At 40.3% G+C, this 22,140-nt stretch overlaps 1 protein-coding gene across 1 annotated transcript in view; it reads right to left on the minus strand.

Moving 5' to 3' along the window:
* LOC136867905 (protein still life, isoform SIF type 1-like) overlaps nt 1–22,140 on the minus strand; it is a 500,721-nt gene that overhangs the window by 100,129 nt on the left and 378,452 nt on the right. Inside the window, exons 3-4 of the mRNA XM_068227017.1 lie at nt 16,759–16,943; nt 14,572–14,694 (exon numbers count right to left, since the gene is read on the minus strand). Of these exons, the coding sequence (XP_068083118.1) occupies nt 14,572–14,694; nt 16,759–16,943 (308 nt within the window). The remainder of the gene's footprint in view (nt 1–14,571; nt 14,695–16,758; nt 16,944–22,140) is intronic.

Here is a 22,140-nt window from a genome sequence, read left to right on the forward strand (position 1 = left end):
CCGGACTGAACCAAGATCGAACCTGCCAAGTTGGGGTCAGAAGACCAAGCGCCTCAAGCGCCTGAGCCACTCAGCCCGGTGGTCTAGTTTTATGGCCAGATGCCCTTGCAAATGCTAACCCTATGTGGAGGGATGTATTCAGTACCGCGCCTTTCTGTGGTGGTTCGTAGTGTGCTGTGTTGCGTGTAGATGAAGAGATGTGTATTAAGATGAACATAAGTACCAAGTCCCCGAGCTAGAGGAATTAATCACACGTAGCTCACCCGGCTGGGAATCGACCCTGGGGCCCTCAAACCTGACGGTTACTACATTGACCATTCAGTCCAGGAGACAGACAAACAGACAGACAGACAGATAGACAGAGAATGTATTCAATTTATTTTCAAAAATATGTTAAGTATGTTTGTCCGACTCATGGGCTGCATGGTCAGCGTTGAGGCGTTTTGTTCAGAGGGTCCCGGGTTCCATTCCCGCCCGGGTCGGAGATTTCAATCACGTCTGATTAATTCTTCTGGCTCGGGGACTGGGTGTTTGTCCCAACACTTTCCTCTTCATATTCAGACAACACACTACACTAACAACCACCACAGAAACACGCAATAGTAATTACACCCCTCCATATAGGGTTGCGTCAGCAAGGGCATCCGGTCGTAAACATTGGTTAAACCGAGCTCGATAGCTGCAGTCGCTTAAGTGCGGCCAGTATCCAGTATTCGGGAGATAGTAGGTTCGAGCCCTACTGTCGGCAGCCCTGAAGATGGTTTTCCGTGGTTTCCCATTTTCACACCAGGCAAATGCTGGGGCTGTACCTTAATTAAGGCCACGCCCGCTTCCTTCCCACTCCTAGGCCTTCCCTGTCCCATCGTCACCATAAGACCTATCTGTGTCGGTGCGACGTAAAGCAACTAGCAAAAAAAAAAAAAACCATTGGTTAAATCCACATGTGCGAAATACTTCGCACCCGCGACCCCACATAAGTGGGAAAAAAGTGGAGGAAGAAGAATTAGAAGATATGAAGTATGCTCATATATTTCCTGTATGACCTTTAACTCGTATTTGAACAATCCGTAAAAATAATGCAGCGGAGCACTTTAATATTTATGATATGTATATTTAACATTAACCCCTCGCAGCTGACATCTTGTGAGACGTCTAGACAGTAAACTAGAGTATTGCACTCCGTTCTACATAAAATGGTACGGTGTTTTTGAGATGGGCCTCACTGCCTCTTGTGCCGTTTTTGCATTGTGCGGGGAAGTCTATGTCGGGCTAACTCCACATAAAATAGCTGTAAGATTTTGCGAAAGATAGGACTATAAGTGACATTTTTTTTCTAGCTGGTTGCGTATGTTCGGAAAACTATAGGGGCAACTGTACCACCCGGTAATTTGTTTACTTGCTAGTTCATTATTTAATTATTTTTCTTGGGTAAATAGGTGCACATTGTTGGTGAAGTGTTAGGAAGAGTGGGATATAGTTCATTTAGGTTAGGCCTAGTTATGTATCGTGTGCGACATGGTGAAGTGAGTTCATTTAGCTGACGACGATATCACGGAATATCTTGATGATTATCCACGTGATGATGTTTCTTTGTCCGAATCAGAAAGTGTAGATTACGATAAAAATCCAGCACCTCCAGTAACAAACTGTACGTTTTATGCAAAAAATAGCTGATTTTTTGCGTGATATATCACTTTACAAAATTAATTCTGTCCTTGGATCTAATGCATATAGTATTTTGATATTTACCATACTAGTAAACTGTAATATAACCTTTCTACTAACATCAGTCACAAACTTGTGCAGTGAACACCATTTCTCAGAATTACTTCAAAACTTTCAAAATCTGAAACTTGTAACTTTGTTTACATATATTTTTTTTAAATTGAACCCTTCTGGTTTAGACACGTGGCTCGCTTGCAGTGATAATAAGTGATATATACTCTATAGGTATACAATCTTTCATGTTGATATATTTATTGCTGTGCCTTCCATGTAATCTTAAAAGAAGTGTGAGCATAGTGCGATAAATGAAATGAAATGGCGTATGGTTTTTAGTGCCGGGAGTGTCCGAGGACATGTTCCGCTCGCCAGGTGTAGGTCTTTCGATTTGACTCCCTTAGGCGACTTGCAGGTCATGATGAGGATGAAATGACGATGAAGACGACACATAAACCCAGTCCCCGTGCCGGAGAAATTAACTAATGGTGGTTAAAATTCCCGACCCTGCCGGGAATCGAACCCGGGACCCCTGTGCCCAAAGGCCAGTACGCTAACCATTTAGCCATGGAGCCGGACAGCATAGTGGGGCGAATATTGCTGACAGTTTTCACACATGCATCAGCTGAAAGCTTGAAAGCGAAAGGTTAAGGGAGATTCCAAATACCAATTATCACGTCAGCAAAATCTTTAGTTTTTGAGATATATGTGTCGTCATACAAATAGTTCAACTAATTTTTCAAATATCCCCCCCCCCCCACCTAATTGAACTGAACTTTCCGAAAACAAATAAATACATACATATTTCTTTATTTTTAATGGAGACTCCAAAACCAATTTTATCTCTCTAACATCTTGAGTTTTTGAGATATCACTATCCTAATTTAAAAAATTCAAACCTTTTCACTTTTTTAACCCCCCTCTTAGGTGATTTATCCGAAATAATAAATACGCGTTTCTTTATTTTTAAAAGAGATTAAAATAACAATGTTCACGTCTGTAACATGTTAAGTTTATGAGATGTTCAGTAGATATTCCCATTTTAAAACTTCACCCCCTTTTTCAGTTCCTCTTAAGTTAATTTTTCGAAAATAAATTATCTATGTTTCTTCACTTTTTCACCGGGCGAGTTGGCCGTGCGGTTAGGGTCGCGCAGCTGTGAGCTTGCATCCGGGAAATAGTGGGTTCGAATCCCACTGTCGGCAGCCCTGAAGATGGTTTTCCGTGGTTTACCATTTTCACACCAGGCAAGTGCCGGGGCTGTACCTTAATTAAGGCCACGGCCGTTTCCTTCCCACTCCTAGGCTTTACCTATCCCATCGTCGCCATAAGACCTTTGTCGGAGCAACATAAAGCAAATAGAAAAAAAAAAGAATTTACAGGAGATTACAAATACCAATTTTCACGTCTGTAACAATTTACATTTTTTTTTTTTTTTTTTTTTTTTGCTAGTTGCTTTACGTCGCACCGACTCAGATAGGTCTTATGGCGACGATGGGACAGGATAGGGCTAGGAGTGGGAAGGAATCGGCCGTGGCCTTAATTAAGGTACAGCCCCAGCATTTGCCTGGTGTGAAAATGGGAAACCACGGAAAACCATTTTCAGGGCTGCCGATAGTGGGGTTCGAACCTACTATCTCCCGAATACTGGATACTGGCCGCAATTAAGCGACTGCAGCTATCGAGCTCGGTAATTTACATTTCTAAGATATTCCTTAGATATAGCCTTTTTTTTAAATGCTCCCTCTTTGTCACTCCTGTTCACCCCCAATTAATTGGATTGTCCAAAAACAAAAACAAAACAACGTGTTTATTTCTTTTTAGTCCGACTCCATGGCTAAATGGTTAGGGTCCCGGGGTCTTTTCCCGGCAGGGTCGGGAATTTTAACCAACATTGGTTAATTTCACTGGCACGTGGACAGTAGCTGAGTGGGAACAATGGTAGATGGTACTCGCAATGTGAAGATAAAGGCTATTACATATGAACTGGATGTATGAAGCTGTACCTGTTAACAGCATTTGATGGTGTGGTCATGTGAAGTGACTGGGGAAGGAGAGGAGATCTAATAGAATAATGGAGTCTGGTATTAACGGTAAGAGGGAGACCGACGTAAAGAAGGTTAGACTTGTTATTAATAATTTAAAGATAAGAGGTATAGAACTAAACAAAGCTAGAGAAATAGTTACGAATTAATAAAGGATTATGGAGGCGTTTACTTAAATCACAGAGGCTGGCAGGTTGAACGCTGAAAGGCATACAGTCTATACTGAAGATGCATAATTGTAAATACATACATACATACATTATCATTATAGACTGTTATGCCTTTCAGCGTTCAGTCTGCAAGCCTCTGAGAATTTACTAAACGTCGCCACAATCCTCGATTTGCAATTAGTGTTGTGGCTTCATTTAGTTCTATACCTCTTATCTTTAAATCGTTAGAAACAGAGTCTAACCATCATCGTCTTGGTCTCCCTCTACTTCTCTTACCCTCCATAACAGAGTCCATTATTCTCCTAGGTAACCTATCCTCCTCCATTCGCCTCACATGACCCCACCACCGAAGCCGGTTTATGCGTACAGCTTCATCCATCGAGTTCATTCCTAAATTAGCCTTTATATCCTCATTCCGAGTTCCCTCCTGCCATTGTTCCCACCTGTTTGTACCAGCAATCATTCTTGCTACTTTCATGTCTGTTACTTCTAACTTATGAATAAGATATCCTGAGTCCACCCAGCTTTCGCTCCCATAAAGCAAAGTTGGTCTGAAAACAGACCGATGTAAAGATAGTTTCGTCTGGGAGCTCACTTCCTTCTTACAGAATACTGCTGATCGCAACTGCGAGCTCACTGCATTAGCTTTACTACACCTTGATTCAATCTCACTTACTATATTGCCATCCTGGGAGAACACACAACCTAAATACTTGAAATTATCGACCTGTTCTAGCTTTGTATCACCAATCTGACATTCAATTCTGTTGGATTTCTTACCTACTGACATCAATTTAGTCTTAGAGAGGCTAATTTTCATACCATACTCATTGCACCTATTTTCAAGTTCCAAGATGTTAGACTGCAGGCTTTCGGCACAGTCTGCCATTAAGACCAAGTCGTCAGCATAGGCCAGGCTGCTTACTACATTTCCACCTAACTGAATCCCTCCCTGCCATTTTATACCTTTCAGCATATGATCCATGTAAACTACAAACAGCAAAGGTGAAAGATTACAGCCTTGTCTAACTCCTGTAAGTACCCTGAACCAAGAACTCATTCTACCATCAATTCTCACTGAAGCCCAATTGTCAACATAAATGCCTTTGATTGATTTTAATAATCTACCTTTAATTCCATAGTCCCCCAGTATAGCGAACATCTTTTCCCTCGGTAACCTGTCATATGCTTTCTCTAGATCTACGAAACATAAACACAACTGCCTATTCCTCTCGTAGCATTTTTCAATTACCTGGCGCATACTGAAAATCTGATCCTGACAGCCTCTCTGTGGTCTGAAACCACACTGGTTTTCATCCAACTTCCTCTCAACGACTGATCGTACCCTCCCTTCCAAGATGCCAGTGAATACTTTGCCTGGTATACTAATCAATGAGATACCTCGATAGTTGTTGCAATCCTTCCTGTTCCCTTGCTTATAGATAGGTGCAATTACTGCTTTTGTCCAATCTGAAGGTACCTTACCAACACTCCACGCTAATTTGACTACTCTATGAAGCCATTTCATCCCTGCCTTCCCACTATACTTCACCATTTCAGGTCTAATTTCATCTATTCCTGCTGCCTTATGACAATGGAGTTTATTTACTATCCTTTCCACTTCCTCAAGCATAATTTCACCAACATCATTTTCCTCCTCCCCATGAGCTTGACTGTTTGCAACACCACCATGATGATTTCCTTTTACATTGAGAAGATGTTCAAAATATTCCCTCCACCTCTCCAGTGATTCCCTGGGATCTGTTATGAGTTCACCTGAATTACTCAAAACACTGTTCATTTCCTTTTTCCCTCCCTTCCTAAGATTCTTTATTACTGTCCAGAAAGGTTTCCCTGCTGCTTGACCTAGCCTTTCCAGGTTATTACCAAAATCTTCCCATGACTTCTTTTTGGATTCAACAACTATTTGTTTCGCTCTGTTTCTTTCATCTACGTACAAATCCCTGTCTGCCTCGGCCCTTGTTTGGAGCCATTTCTGATAAGCCTTCTTTTTACGTTTACAGGCTGCTCTCACTTCATCATTCCACCAAGATGTTCGCCTTTTCCCATCTTTACACACAGTTGTTCCTAGGCATTCCCTTGCTGTTTCTACTACAGCATCCCTGTATGCCACCCATTCACTTTCTATATCCTGAACCTGCTTACTGTCTACTGTTAGAAACTTCTCGCTAATCATATCCATGTACTTCTGTCTAATTTCCTCGTCCTGGAGATTTTCTACCCTTATTCGTCTGCAGACAGATTTCACTTTCTCTACCCTAGGCCTAGAAATACTTAGTTCACTACAGATCAGATAATGGTCTGTATCATCGAAAAATCCCCGAAAAACTCGTACATTCCTAAAAGATTTCCTGAATTCAAAGTCTGTTAAGATATAGTCTATTATGGATCTGGTACCCCTAGCCTCCCATGTGTAGCGGTGAATAGCCTTATGCTTGAAGAATGTATTCGTAACAGCTAAACCCATACTAGCACAGAAGTCCAGCAAACGCTTCCCATTCCCATTAGCTTCCATATCTTCCCCACATTTACCAATCACCCTTTCGTATCCTTCAGTTCTATTCCCAACTCTCGCATTGAAATCGCCCATTAGCACTATTCTATCCTTGCTGTTGACCCTGACCACGATGTCACTCAATGCTTCATAAAACTTGTCAACTTCATCCTCATCTGCACCCTCACATGGTGAATACACGGACACAATGCTTGTCCTAATTCCTCCCACTGACAAATCTACCCACATCATTCGCTCACTTACGTGCCTGACAGAAACTATGTTGCGTGCAATGGTATTCCTGATAAAGAACCCTACCCCAGACTCTGCCCTTCCCTTTCTAACACCCGTCAAGTACACTTTATAATCTCCTATCTCTTCCTCCTTATCTCCCCTTACCCGAATATCACTTACTCCTAGCACATCCAGATGCATCCTCTTTGCTGACTCAGCAAGTTCTACCTTCTTTCTTCCATAAGCCCCATTAATGTTGATAGCTCCCCATCGAATTCCATTTCGTTCGCCAAGTTGTTTCCAAGGAGTCCCTCGCCTGTCAAATGGGAGTGGGACTCCATTACTCCCATAGGTCCGAGGCTTGCTTAAAGTGTTCTGAGCTCGGTAAATTCATGAAGCAGGATGCTGCCCTACTTGCACATAGTCCAAGTGAGGATCTCTCCTCTAACGGGTTATGGACCACCGGTGAATTGTGTAGTCCTAGCCGCCTGAGCACAAGGAGGGCCACGACTCAGAATATGTCCGAGATGCCCACTCCCATTCCATAGCAACTGGTATCCCGACTCTCAGGACCACTTACTAGGCCACTCAGCCGTTGCCCATGGTTCACGAACTAGGACGTGACTACCGTAACCCACAAACATGAACCACCATAATTGTAAATATTATTATTATTATTATTATTATTATTATTATTATTATTATTATTATTATTATTATTATTAGAACAGTTCGTTCAATAACATTTTTTTGCAGTTGGCTTTTTGACGCACCAGCACAGATAGGTCTTATGGCGACGATGGGATAGGAAAGGCCTAGGAGTGGGAAGGAAACGGCCGTGGCCTTAATTAAGGTACAGCCACAGCATTTGACTGGTGTGAAAATGGGAAACCACGGAAAACCATCTTCAGGACTGCCGACACTGGGGTTCGAACTCCCGCATGCAAGCTCACAGCTTCGCACCCCTAACCGTACGGCCAACTCACCCGGTAATTAATTTTTTCTGTGTTCTAATACACAGGATTTATGTAGCTAATAAAATAATCACTCAAGTTCTTTGCAAAATGACTACAGTAGATTATAGGAAGTATGGAATATTGCCGCATTAACTTATACTTAGGAAGTGTTTAGTATAGTCTTGATTTTTTTGTCTCGTGTCTTTCTAAAGAGAATATCATCACCAATTATCTCTTCTTCTAATGAAAATTTGCATGAGTGAAAATGCTATCCAGATGGTATGTATCCCTTTTAGAGCATAAATAATGACCTTCTTTCAGTTCCATGTATGTAGGGTGTATGCAACATAGTCATAAATCGCGCACGCTTTACGTTATAGCCTTCATGTGTGGAACATGAAGTGGCATGTCTTTCCCTCTGAGCTTTCGTGTTCCATTATCATAGGAAGCGTGTCGACTGCGATATGTCTTAAGTGTAGCTGATGAATGAGATGTAGCCACGGCCGGCTAAAGCACTGGGCGTGATACAGGGCCATCTGTTAACCTGCTCTGCGAGGTGTGTGCCCACTTTGTCTAACACTGGTGCTACTGAATCTCCTCTACAAAGAGGCTTCAGAGGAAGGAAACAATTTCTCTTTCACAGAGCATCAAGTTAATTAACTAAAATACAAATTCGTCAGCCATACGGTAACAGAAAAGGCCGATCTCGGAATGGTGGTGATTATTATACGCGTCAATGCAACGTTTATATCAGCTCCAATTGGGATATTGCTGATGATTTCTCAGCAACATTGGTAATGATTGTTGAAGACATGTAACATGTATACGTATCATCAATAACGAATGAAGTTATAATCCTCTAAATATTACAATGAACCCAGGACCGTAGCTTAAGTGCCAGCATATTACCCTTGGCCCACTTCCGGCAAGAGAAAAAAGTGTCAACACCCCGTCCCCCTCTCCATCCCACAGAAGCGGAAATCACAGCTTCAACTACTCAGTTTATTTTACTACTATGCTACTACTACTACTACTACTACTACTTTTCACAAATTGATTTTAGTCGCACTGACACAAATAGGTATTACGGCGACAGCTCCAGTATTTTCCTGGTGTGAAAATGGGAAAGCACGGAAAACCATCATCAGGGCTTCCGACAGTGGGGTTCGAACCCATTATCTCCCGAATACTGGATACTGGCCGCACTTAAGCGACTGCAGTTACCGAGCTCGGTACTACTACTACTACTACTACTACTACTATTTTTCCTTGAAATTGAAGTAACTCAATATTAGGCCTACAATCAAAAGTCAGTTTTAACTTGGTCAATATAAATTTATTCAAATGAAATAATATTTAAATACCGCAGCATGTAACTAATCGACTGCACCAGTACAAATATGTTTAATGAAACAATATCTAAATACCATACCAGGGAACTACATTTCCTCTTAAGGATATGAAATATTCTGTCCTCAAAGTTTAGTGTGACAGATAGTCCTGTTGTTGAGAACAATGTTTATCAAAACGCAGTACAACATCAGGACTGACAATTTCTGAGATATTTAGTTTTGAACTTACTTTGACTTAATCGCTACCAAAGCAATAAATATATTGCTGAAAAATGAACCAGGTTCTTCTATGGCCTTTGTATCTACCTACACGAAGCTGACGCATTTCAGCACCTACAAATACCACCGGACTGAGCCAGGATCGAACCTGCCAAGTTGGGGTCAGAAGGCCAGTAGTCTACCAACTGAGCCACTCAGGCCGGCTTTCAACTCTCTCTGCGTGAAGGTGGTAGAATACATGCTCGGTAGTTTCTGACTGTCGTAAGAGGCAACTACCGATCTCGATAGCTGCAGTCGCTTAAGTGTGGCCAGTATCCAGTATTCGGGAGATAGTGAGTTCGAACCCCACTGTCGGCAGCCCTGAAGATGGTTTTCCATGGTTTCCCATTTTCACTCCAGGTAAATGCTGGGGCTGTATCTTACTTAAGGCCATGGCCGTTTCCTTCCCACTCCTACCCCTTTCCTGTCCCATCGTCGCCATAAGACCTATCTGTGTCTGTGCGACGTAAAGCTAATAGCAAAAAAAAAAAAAGAGGCAACTAAAATTAGGATCGGGGTCTCTCAACTTCGAGACGGTGATTGGTGACTATGATTCTCCTAGCTGAGTCCGGCACTGTTTCCACTTAATTGTAACAGGCTCCGCAATTCCATCATTCGACCTCGATCAACTTGTGTTTTTTCAGATGTTTACGACGTCCTGGGTATCTTTCCTTTTCATAACCTTCATTAACCTTCCTTTTCTTTTACGCATTCCTTCATTCTTCGAAGTGTCGGACCTCTTCTATTTTGCTTCTTATTACTTTTGAGAAAGGATGGTTGCCCACTTGCACATTCTCTTGAAAGTAAAATAATCACCACCACCATTTCCAAAATTTCCCGGCCTCCTTTGGAATCGCACTCCACAGTTTGAGAACTCCCTGACATAAACCAACGTATAAAATGGATATGCACTGAACACACTAAGTCTCATGTCCGTAAAATGAAGCATCAATAACAATATAAGAATGGCCTTGAAACTGATGAGACGGATATTTCTGTTGTATTCTCCCATCGCCATCGCCCGCAATTCACTCTTCAAGTGGGTAGAGAAAACGAGGAAACTGATGAAGGAAAAAAATGTTATTTTTATAAACTAGCATTGGTACTCATTCTTCGGCAATTTGCAATACGCTGACCTTTTTTTCTTTTCATTCATTTGTACAAAGTTACGTGGCTCCATTTACATGTTTATTATGACATGTTAAACTGATACTCTTCTCCGGAAGCACGTGTCACTATTGTGAAACACGCAAAAGTTGAACAAAATCGAGACAGAATAAGGACGAATGTATAGTACGGTACAGTTCCTTGAACAATGCTGTGTGAAACTGTCCCTGCTTCTACGGACGCTGGCATGACGCTGCGGGTGAAGACTCGCAAAAGACATTGTTAATACCTCCCTAATCATCAATCCCACGTTGATGTGATGCTGAAGTGATATGCACCTAGTGTCCCACGTGACTAAAAATCAATTGTTCATAAATATCTCAGTTATTATCCCTCTTAACATAAATTTATGTATTTGGTACAAACTATCAGAAATTGCATTTTGTACAACTTTTGATATGTACATTTGTAATGTACCCTGTGTCATCTATACTAATATTATAAAGAGGAAAAATTTGTTTGTTTGTAACGAATAGACTCAAAAACTACTGAACCGATTTTAAACATAACTTCACCTATAGAAAGCTACATGCAAGTGAGTAACATGGGCTGTATTTTATTTTCAAAACAATTCGAGGTGGGGGGCACGGGGGGATATAAAAATAATAGGCTAATATAGGAAAAATATCGAATTTGTCGTATAAGGACGAGACAAAGCTCAATTTAATCCTCTTGACGCAAGGAACAAAACTCGGTAAGCCCTACGGGCCCGTAAACCATGTTTTAAGGCCCTAAAACCAACCGTTACGGAGATATTGGCACCACACTACCCCTCCTCTAGGAATCCGATAAAGTAATGAACTGCCGTAACCATGGCAACGTCAGCTCTAGGATTCTACAGCAGCGAAATTATCTACAATAAATCACAAAAACCTAACATCTTACAGACATGAAAATTGATACTTGGAATCCCTTTTAAAAATAAAAGAACACAAATATTCGTTTTCAGAAAATCCACTTAAGGGGGAGGGGTGTGAAAAGAAGTGAGGAAGGAGTTGAATTATTTATGCCAGGATACATATATCTCAAAAAATGAATTACAGACTTTAAAATTGGTAATGGAATCTCCTTTAAAAATTAACACACTTTCTTAGAAAAGCCACTTAAGGGAGTGAAAAGAAAAAAAAAGCGGGTGAATTTTTAAAATGAGTATCCTCTTCTTCTATCGCTTTACCCACACCTGTGGGGTTGCCGGTGCGAACTGCGTAGCAAATGTGGATTTAACCGTTGTTTTACGGCTGGATGCCCTTCCTGACGTCAACTGTATATGTAGGGATGTAATTTATACTTCTATACTAATATTATAAAGAGGAAATATTTGTATATTTGTTTGTAACGGATAGACTCAAAAAATACTGAACCGATTTTAAAAATGACTTCACCTATAGAAAGCTACATTGCCAGTGAGTAACATGGGCTGTATTTCATTTTCAAGACAATTCGAAGGGGGGCGACGGGGGGGAGATATAAAAATATTAAAATAATAGGCTTATATAGGCGAAATCGAATTTGTCGTACAAGGACGAGACAAAGCTCATTTTAAGCCCCTTGACGCAAAGAACAAAACTCGGTAAACCCTACGGGTCCGTAAACAATGTTTTAAGGCCATAAAACCAACCGTTGTGATGGTGTTGGAACCACACTACCCCTGCTCTAGGAATCGGATAAAGAAACGAACGGCCTTAACCATGGCAACGTCAGTTCCAGGATTCTACAGCAGCTAGATTATGCATGTACGTTTGGGCATAGCTGCCAGCCAAAATTGATACACATATGACTTATTATCTGGAAAAAATAAACTATTGGGTAAGACGCTCATAGCACTCCTTTGGGAGGGGATGGAAAGGGAGTGAAGTATAAAAATAATAGCCCCCGGAGATCTCCGCAGTACGGCGACCAGCGGTTGCCGACGGGCCTCCCGTTTTACGTACTGGCTTAGGTTTCAGCATTTTTCGGAGTCTGTTACCCATAGTTTAAACTATTTTCTATCAAATCATGGAGTAGTAGAATCACTGATGTTATTAGTGCCGATATTTTGATCCACTTTTACGATCATTGAAACCATGAAAACAACCTATATATTGTACACAACTGTCAAGATGGCTTGAATAAATTTCTCAACATTTATACTCAGATTCATTATATGATGTGCGACATGAGTTACAAGCCCTGAGAATTATAATTCTCGATAATTATAGTAGTTTCTATGTATCGCGTATTTCCTTGATCATTTGTAATAGTTACGAAATGTCGGATCAAACAAATACATTCAATAATATTTATATTTGTGGTACTATCTAGCGGAAGTATACTTACATTAAATCTATAGTTTTGTGAAGGGAGCAGGTATATCTAGGTGGGAATTAAGGAAAATCATGGTAGCAAAAGATCTTAGAGGTCGACGCTAATTAAGAACTAATATCTAGAGGCCCCCATGAAGAAAAGAAGAAGAAGGTACACTATAATTCCAAACATGACAAATAATTTCGACGTACTTAAGTAAATACATCAGTGATATAAATATCTAATGAAGTCGCTCACACCGATAGTATGAGTAACTAAAGCCAGTTTCCGATAACCCGCACGAAGAACGGGTACTTCTGCTAGTCGTATATATTTAACAATAATACTTTTCATCTTCATATAAACCCCTACTCCATGCGACGACCATTAAATCATATGCACCTGATACACAGCCCTCGTTGGGTAGATTCAAAATACCGAGTGTGGTTGAAATATTTCCTCCAGACATACACTAAAGGTATTATGAATGAAATGAGTAATTATCAGAAATTTCACTCAAATGATATATGTACACACATACGACCCTTACGATTTCATTTAAGTAGAGTTCTGTGTATTCATCTCCAGAGTGATGTTTGTAGCTGTGGTATTCCCCAAATTTATGGAAGATTTATATCTGCGAGTATAATCAGAATCTGGTCCGGGGACTAAGTCTGATGTTCCATTAATTTATAGTTTAAGGACGGAATACACTCGGACACAGGTAACACAATATATATATATATTTAAATATTGGCTTTACGTCGCACTGACACAGATATGTCTTATGGCGACGATTGGAGAGGAAAGGGCTAGGAGTTGGAAGGAAGCAGCCATGACCTTAATTAACGTCTGCCTGGTGTGAAAATGGGAAACCACGGAAAACCATCTTCAGGGCTGCCGACAGTGGGGTTCGAACCCACTATCTCCCGAAAACTGGATACTGGCCGCACTTAAGCGACTGCAGCTATCGAGCTAGGTGAAAATTTAATCAAATAGCTATTCTCGGTCATTCAAAAATAGGTTGCCCATGGTTTTTCAGTACAAAATGTAGCGATTTTCACCAGGACTAGGTATTTGAGGATCCAATCAGCCTCTGGGCTTGAGATTGGGAATCATTCCGGCATTTTCTGTTTATTGAGGACGATTCATCCCGGACCAGTGGTGACCCCGACATAATTTAAGACAAAGTTACTTGTTGAAATATGACAATTATTTGTGCAAAATAATGATTGTACAAAATAATGATTGTGCACATTTAAGTGTCTTTTATTCTAACTGGTATCACAACTCAACTACAATAATTGTCATATTTTAACAAGTAACTCAGTCTTAAATTATGTCGGGGTCACCACTGGTCCGGAATGAATCGTCCTCAATACACAAAAAATGCCGGAATGATTCCCAACCACAAGTCCTCAGGCATATCATTTAGTATTCAGCTGTGGCTAGTTATAAATACACGCTAGTACAGATAACATCGACACATGATAACAGAAACAATTTTTGCACATTTGGACAAATAATAAAATTGCACCGAGTTCCTTACAAGAAGTATGAGCACTCAAAGCAAACAAAACAAGGGAATTAAAAAACACGACGACAACAACAAGTTCAGAATAGGACGGCACGCTTTCTTTGGATAGACATGCTTGCCTAGTAGTTTCTTACTCAGCTTATTATTTCGAAGAGCTACTGTATATAGAAAACACCATGGCCCATGACACTGCTGAATAAGTAAACTGAACATAAATGTGCGTGTTAGAGTCTTTCACACACAGTTTTCGGGAGTCTTCTCGCTACGGCCCTTTATTAAAATTACAAAAGGAAATTATATTTCACAATAAACATTGAGTAATCCGTTATTTATACTTACGCAACATTCTCTAAATTGTTTGGCATCTATGGGAGACGTAAAGTTGAGACCCCATGTGTCATTTGTCATGGGATCTTTCCAGTATACGAAGCACTCGGAAGCCTGGCCAATACGCGTACCTGTAACACAAAGACCAAGATCATTATCTAACCCCTCGCCTTGCATATGTTCCTCTTAACAACTTTTATACTTTGGCATGCTTGATAGTTTTCTCTTGAAAATTCTGATGTCAGGATAGATCACAACCTAAAGAAGTAGGATTTTATTATCTTAACAAAGTACTGCAGATTTTTTCTTTGTTAAATAATTCGTTATTTCTTTAGGCAAGTGTTTAATCGGCTATTGTATTTAGTCTGCACCCAGGATGTATCTATAGCTACTATTTATTGCTCATTCATTGGAATTTCTGAGATGTCCATTTATTTAATCCATTAATGCAATATCTTTTTTTACTGTATGAATAATATCGACGGTTCAGTTCAATGGTAGCCCTTCGAGAGTTGTAACTTTTGAGCAGGTCTAATGATAACAGATATTACTTAATATTCAGTTCCAAAATTTATAGCATGTTTATTCCACATTGAAAAATATTGAGATAAATTTTCTCCGTATGAAATAATTAATTGCGTTTTATCACAAGGTTTGGGATGTAACTATTTATTTCTCAGTCCATCAAAAAATTCTCCTCTCGGAAGTGCTAATTTGTCAACTTAACACTCGTGGCTTTTACAGATTGAAAGCATACAGAGTTTACGTTCTCGGGATACAAGTACTTAAACGTTTACTCTTTTAGACTTGTAGCAGTATTGCACTGAATCGTCAAAATAAACGTTTACAGGTTCGCATTAGGAAACTAGAGACTGCAACAGCCAATGAAGTAGGATGAGTAGTAGTGTTACCCTTCTCGAATAATGGAGTATTTCCACACATGAATGAACAGTTATTTGGACTTTTTCGAGAAAACAGCCCTGAAAATGGTTTTTCATTTTCACACCAAGCAAGTGCCCTTTCGCATCCTTGCGTCGCTGAAAACCTTTGATGAGTTAGTGTGATGTTAAACCACAAACAAAAGAAGTAAATTCGATGTGGTGCAGCTCATTTCAATGGCGGTGAGCTGCACTGCACCTTTGTTAACCACATACCAGCTCTCAGCCAATGCTAAGTTCTTGGCACTATCAGGAATTGAACGTGGCCCACCGAGGACGACAGCTAATAGCGCTAACTGTTACATAACGGAGGTGGACAATGTAACTATTAACTCCAAGTCTTAACCACGGGAGCAATACTTCTGTGAGGGATCCAACTGTCACTGGTTACAGACCGGCTCTCGTGTAAATCGAAACTTTAAAATATTCAAGTTTCTAACTAATTGTAAGACACCAATGGTAGTATATTTTCAGTTTCGTGCAGACACAAAAAAACTCTTCCTGGAATACTAGACAGTTCCAAAAATATCTGTCGCGTTCTTCGTGAGATATTTTTTCCAGGCATTGAAATATACGACGTCAACAACAGTCAACAGTTGTGAAAAGATATATCAGAAGAATATGAGGATTACTGTTCTGTGTACGGAGCACATATTTATATAATTATAAATATACTATATATATTATACATTCATACTATTTATTATTGTACATTCAGCCATGTGAATATTGAAAACAAGAACTTTAAAACATGCTTCCCTGTATTGCAAATTTTAGCCAAACCAAAAACCAAACCCCATGGCACTACAGCACTTGAAAGGCCTTGGCCTACCAAGCGACCGCTGCTCAGCCCGAAGGCCTGCAGATTACGAAGTGTCGTGTGGTCAGCACGACGAATCCTCTCGGCCGTTATTCGTGACTTTCTAGACCGGGGCCGCTATCTCACCGTCAGATAGCTCCTCAATTTTAATCACGTAGGCTGAGTGGACCTCGAACCAGCCCTCAGGTCCAGGTAAAAATCTATGACCTGGCCGGGAATCGAACCCGGGGCCTCCGGGTAAGTGACAGGCACGCTACCACTACACCACGGGGCCGGCATAAATTTTAGCACTTTTTCCAATTAACTTTTACCAAATTCATGTCTTGTACTAATATTTTTATTCTATTAGAAAATATTGTGAATTTAAGTGTTCGTGTTTAGAAAGACATTGACGAACATATTTCCTAGAGTTACTTCTCAATTTGAATGGGACCTACCTGGTTGCACTAGCCGCACATCAAGAATTTTGTCCACTTGGCTGTTGTAAGCTGTGATGTGGAAGACACATTCTGGCGAGTCTTGAATGCAGGTAATGTTGACAGGCACCAGGTCCTCGGATACCTGCTGCCACTTGACAGTACCTGCTCCGCTGGCGCTCACGTGGAACACCTCGGCCCATAGTCTGCAGCACAAACACTCGGTTAATAACGCCCTCACTTTTGTTTAGAGACTACATTACTTATTCTTCTATGATTAGTAGCATAAGAGGTGAACATATCAACTAAGTATATTATACACTGTATATTTTAATAATATTTTTACACACATTAGCTCATAATTTTAAATTGAGACATACTAATGTATTCAAATGTGGTAAAAGCTCTCTGCATGGACTCCTCTACATCCTAGGTAATTATTCATCCTACATTTATGGATAGAACAAACTCCTAGAGTTTAAAAAATCCATACTACTATGTGGTGGACACAATTTATGTTCTATGAACTGTTTCATATTAAGAATACAATTTTTTCTTTATTCTGATCCTATCACGAGATCACTTACATACCCTTGAACAATTGGACTTCAAGTTATTCTACCTACGACTGTCTTCTCTTTATACTCGGCTGCTTATTAATGCCCTGTAATTCTAGTTTTAAAATTATAAAATTGCACGGAAACGATGAAAATTTCCTGTAAGTTATAAATACACCTGTATTCTGGTACTCTTGAACACCAGTTCAATGACATACAGAATGAAACTTTGAATTTAATTTTAGGCCTATTACTAAAAACGTAAATTAATGAAATATGGGATCTTATCGGGGATATTTCCACTACCTGTCTTTGAATTATGAGGAAGGATTAAACCCTGAACCAAAAATCATCATTTTTATCTGCTACCATGATAAAAACAGTTTTGAATTTGTAAAGAACGTCTTTCCTGGACACTGTGAAATAAAGGTATTCTAAGCACATGTGCGAAACATTAACTTCAGAGCACACTTCATGGTATAATGTATTATATCACTGCCTTCACCACGTACCTACATCAAGAAGTTAGTTGTCTTCGAATACAAAGAAAAGATAACGCGTCATATTATTTAATCTGTTTACCCTCCAGGGTTGTTTCACCCCGGACTCAGCAAGAGATCCTACCTCTACCACCTCAAGAGCAGTGTCCTGGAGTGTGAGACATTTAGTCAGGGATACAACTGGCACCAGTCCTTCACCCAGACGACCTCACCTGCTATGCAGAACAGGGGCCTTGTGGAGGATGGGAAGACTGGAAGGTATAGACAAGGAAGAGTGAAGGAAGCGGCCGTGGCCTTACATTAGGTACCATCCCGGTATTTGTCTGGAGAAGAAGTGGGAAACCACTGAAAACTACTTTGAGGATGGCTGAGGAGGAATAGAAAACCCTCTACTCAGTTGGCAGCCCGAGGCTGCGGGGACCCCATTCCAGTCCTCGTGCCAGTTTTCAAATTCTGTGGCAAAACGGGAATTGAACCCGTTTAGCAGGAGATGGCAGACACACTAACCACTATACCACATATGCGGACTAACACATCATAACGAGATTTTATTTATTGCTATAACATGAAGGAAAAAAAGGTTATTTTAAAGAGGCATATGTAGTGAATGGAAAAAAAGAACAATTCGATATAATGCTTCTTAACACTTCTGTTCTCCAAGACAACTCTTGGGCTATCATAGCCTACTCCTTGAACTTCAAAAGACACATAATTATGTTACAAAAAACCAAAGAGCACGCACTTACTATAAAAACATTAACGAAGAAATCTAAACAATTCTAATATATTAAAGATAATTTTACTTCTTTTTAATATGTTTATTTGTATATTGGGTGAAGCGAAATTCGCGCACTCGGGCGTCGCAGCGCGACTCCTCACATACCAGCAATAAAAAAAAGTCTCTCACAAAAGTTCGCCCGGCGAGTATATCCGGGAGAAAAAGGACGTTGAAGAGTGAAAATCTGGCAGCACTGTAACCACATGCAGGGTAACTACCTCTGTCAGCACATAGTAGTCGTGCTGTACAGGTGGTGCAGTGGATGGAGTTTTGGGTTAGCATTCAAGAGGTCGAGGGATCGATCCTGGTTTGAGGCGTATGTTTTTTATGTCGTAAATGTAGTCCAGATGGTATAGTATCTGGCATCTTAATCGTCAACAGTGATTGCAGCGCGTCTATAAACCATTTGTACTTGCATACTACGATCCTAGAAATGCACGAACATTCGTTTTCATTGGTCAGCTTTGAAAGACGCCCTTTCCACGTCGTGGGCTAAAATTTATTCGCACCACTTCATCTACTAGATGCGCTACAACGTGTTTGTAAATGTAGGATACATGTGACCTAAGAAACGGTGTCTTACTGTATTACAGTATGTAATGTCCGATGGAAATTTGCAAATAAAAAAGTGCGCCTCAACCCAGGATCGAACTCACGACCTCCCGCATGCTAACCCAAAACTCTATCCACTGTACCAACTGTATAGCACGACTACTATGTGGTGACAGAGGTAGTTACTCTACATGTGGTTACAGTATTGCCAGATTGCCACACTTCAACGTTCTTTTTCTGCCGGAAATACTATACTCGCAGGACGAACTTTTGTGAGAGAGATTTTTTTTTTATTGCTAGGATGTGAGAAGTCGCGCTGCGACGCCCGAGTGCGGGAATTTCGCTTCACCCTGTATAGGCCTTTTTGTTACGGTAATCGGAAACATTATGTACGTACAGTAACTTGTACGGCGTGAACAATTTTGCACGCGTATAATTGAATGAGCTACCGGTATATAAACAACTAGTCAGATATTCGACGCAAAATTGAACAACAACAACAACAATAATAATAATAATAATGTGCTGGGGAGTTGCCCTCAAGGAGAACTGCTTAGGATCAAACGCCATAACATCATCAGAAAGCTGATTGCTAATGCTCTTCGTCTCAAAAATCTAGAAGTGTACGAAGAAGTCAACTGCCTCGCCGAAGGAGGCAGCAATCGCAGGACTGATATTATAGCGATTGACAGACGGAGGAACGAAGCATAAATTACTGATCCTACGGTACGCTTTGAATCTTCAGCCTCTCAACCGAATGACGTAGACAATGAGAAAAAGGATATCTATAATCAAACCATCCCTTTCTTTCTTGAGTCGTATAACCTTAAAAAAATTACGGCGACTGGACTTTTCTTTGGCGCGAGGGGAACAATTCCCAAATCTTTCGTCACATGGCGACAAAAATATAAACTAGCGAGAAGCCTACAGGATGAGATAGTCGTCTCACTCATCAAACACTCCGTTTCGATTCTTCGTCACCATTTATATGGAGTTCGTGCCATTTAACATGGTTAATTGTAACCTATCATTTTTTAAACATTAATCTTTTTATCTTCCCTCAAAATTGTTATTGTGTATTATTCTGTGTCTTATGGCAAATCTAGGGTGTCCTGAATCAGACTAAATAAATAAATAATAATAATAATAATAATAATAATAATAATAATAATAATAATAATAATGTTTTAAAAGTGAACAAGGGAAACTCATTATTGGTGACAAGAAGAATTGCGAGTATCTGTACAACTATTTCCAGAATCTTCTGAACTGTGGACCTCCTGAAGATGGATTGCTGTTTGGAGAGCCTCAATTCAAGTTGAAGGGTTCATTACCACCAAATAAGGAAGACATTAGGGACATCATTAAGCAGCTAAAAACAACAAAGCTCCTGGAAAAGATTCAATTACTGCAGAGTTATTCAAATTTGCAGGTGAAAATATAGTGGAAAACTAGAGGAATTATTCGCTTTTATTTGGGAAAAAGAAGAAATACCAAGTGATTGGAAGAATGCACTCATTCATCCTTTACACAAAAAAGGGGACCAAGCTAACGTCAACAACTACAGAGGTATCTCCCTTCTTCCTATAGCATACAAAATCCTATCCAAAGCATTGCAGGGGAGGCTTGAAACACATCTAGATAAACGAATTGGTGAATACCAGGCCGAGTTCAGGAAAGGACTTCCATGTGCTGAGCAGATTTATATTCTAAAATCACTTATGAAAATTAAGATCAATGAGAAATCAGAAGAGGACAATCATAACATTCGTTGATTTCAAAAAGGCATATGATTCCATAGACCGTGCAGTGCTCATGAACGTTCTGCAGGAGTTTGGAGTGGATGAGGAATCTCTGGCCATAATTCGACTATCTCTTACAAACACTTTTTCTCAAGTCAAATTTATGGGTGAACTCTCAAATCCATTTGAGATAAAAACGGGTTTGAGGCAAGGAGACAGCCTTTCTCCACTACCCTTTAATTGCATTTTAGAAAAATTACGGAATGGAGGTTGAGCATGACTGAAAATGGAATGGAGAATGGGGTAAAGATAGGTTGTGGAAAAAATGCGATGATGTTGGACTGCCTTGCCTTCGCAGACGACGTCGTTCTTCTACAGACAACCGTCAATCAGCCAAGAGACATGTTGCAGTCAAAACCGGGTTAAGAATCTCTTTCGAAAAAACAGCATTCATGGATTCTACGTATAAAAAAGGTGACACGGACGGACTTGTTACACTGTATGGGGATATCGAGCGTGTGCAAAAATTTAAATACCTGGGAGAAATACTCACCCCCAATGGAGATGAAAAGGAGGGATTAACGGAGAGGGTGAGAAGGATGGAGTTGGTATTCAGACTATGTTATGACACCTATAAGTCCAAGTCCCTCTCAATTCAGGCCAAGTTAAAACATTACTGCACAGTGGTTAGAACAGAGTGCCTTTATGGAGCAGAAACCTTGACGAGGATGGCTGACCCAGTCCTTGAAAATAGAGAAAGAAGATTCTTACGAAAAATCTTAGGCCCAAGAAAGTCGACGAGTGACCCAAATACATTGATTGTATGTTTTATGCTCACTGAAACTCGGGATTGTTCGGACAGGAGTGCACTGATTGTGCCGTAAATAAAATTGTGTCGGGACCATGTACTTCAAGAGGGGAATTATGGAGGAGAGCCCTAAAGACGGTTGTATTTCCGTCGTGATGGAGTGAGCACCGCATTGATGGGCCGACCCGATGGCAGAGATGGTGCATTGCTTAATCATGGACCGGATGAGTACATCTGATTTCATTTAATTTTATAATATGCATGACTAGCTGCCTGTGTAAATTTGTAAATAGTAACTTCTTGCATGCAACGTTTAATATTTGTTGGATTTAAATAGCTAGCTAGGGTCAGCTAGTTGTATATGGTTAATTTGCGGTACTCATGACTTGGGGGTTTCTATTTGTATATATAATCTTCGTGTGATAGTGTTTATTTGATCTTCAGAATCTATTCTTGAGCGTGTGTT

The sequence above is a fragment of the Anabrus simplex genome, chromosome 1, assembly GCF_040414725.1.
Source record: "Anabrus simplex isolate iqAnaSimp1 chromosome 1, ASM4041472v1, whole genome shotgun sequence".
Taxonomy (NCBI): domain Eukaryota; kingdom Metazoa; phylum Arthropoda; class Insecta; order Orthoptera; family Tettigoniidae; genus Anabrus; species Anabrus simplex.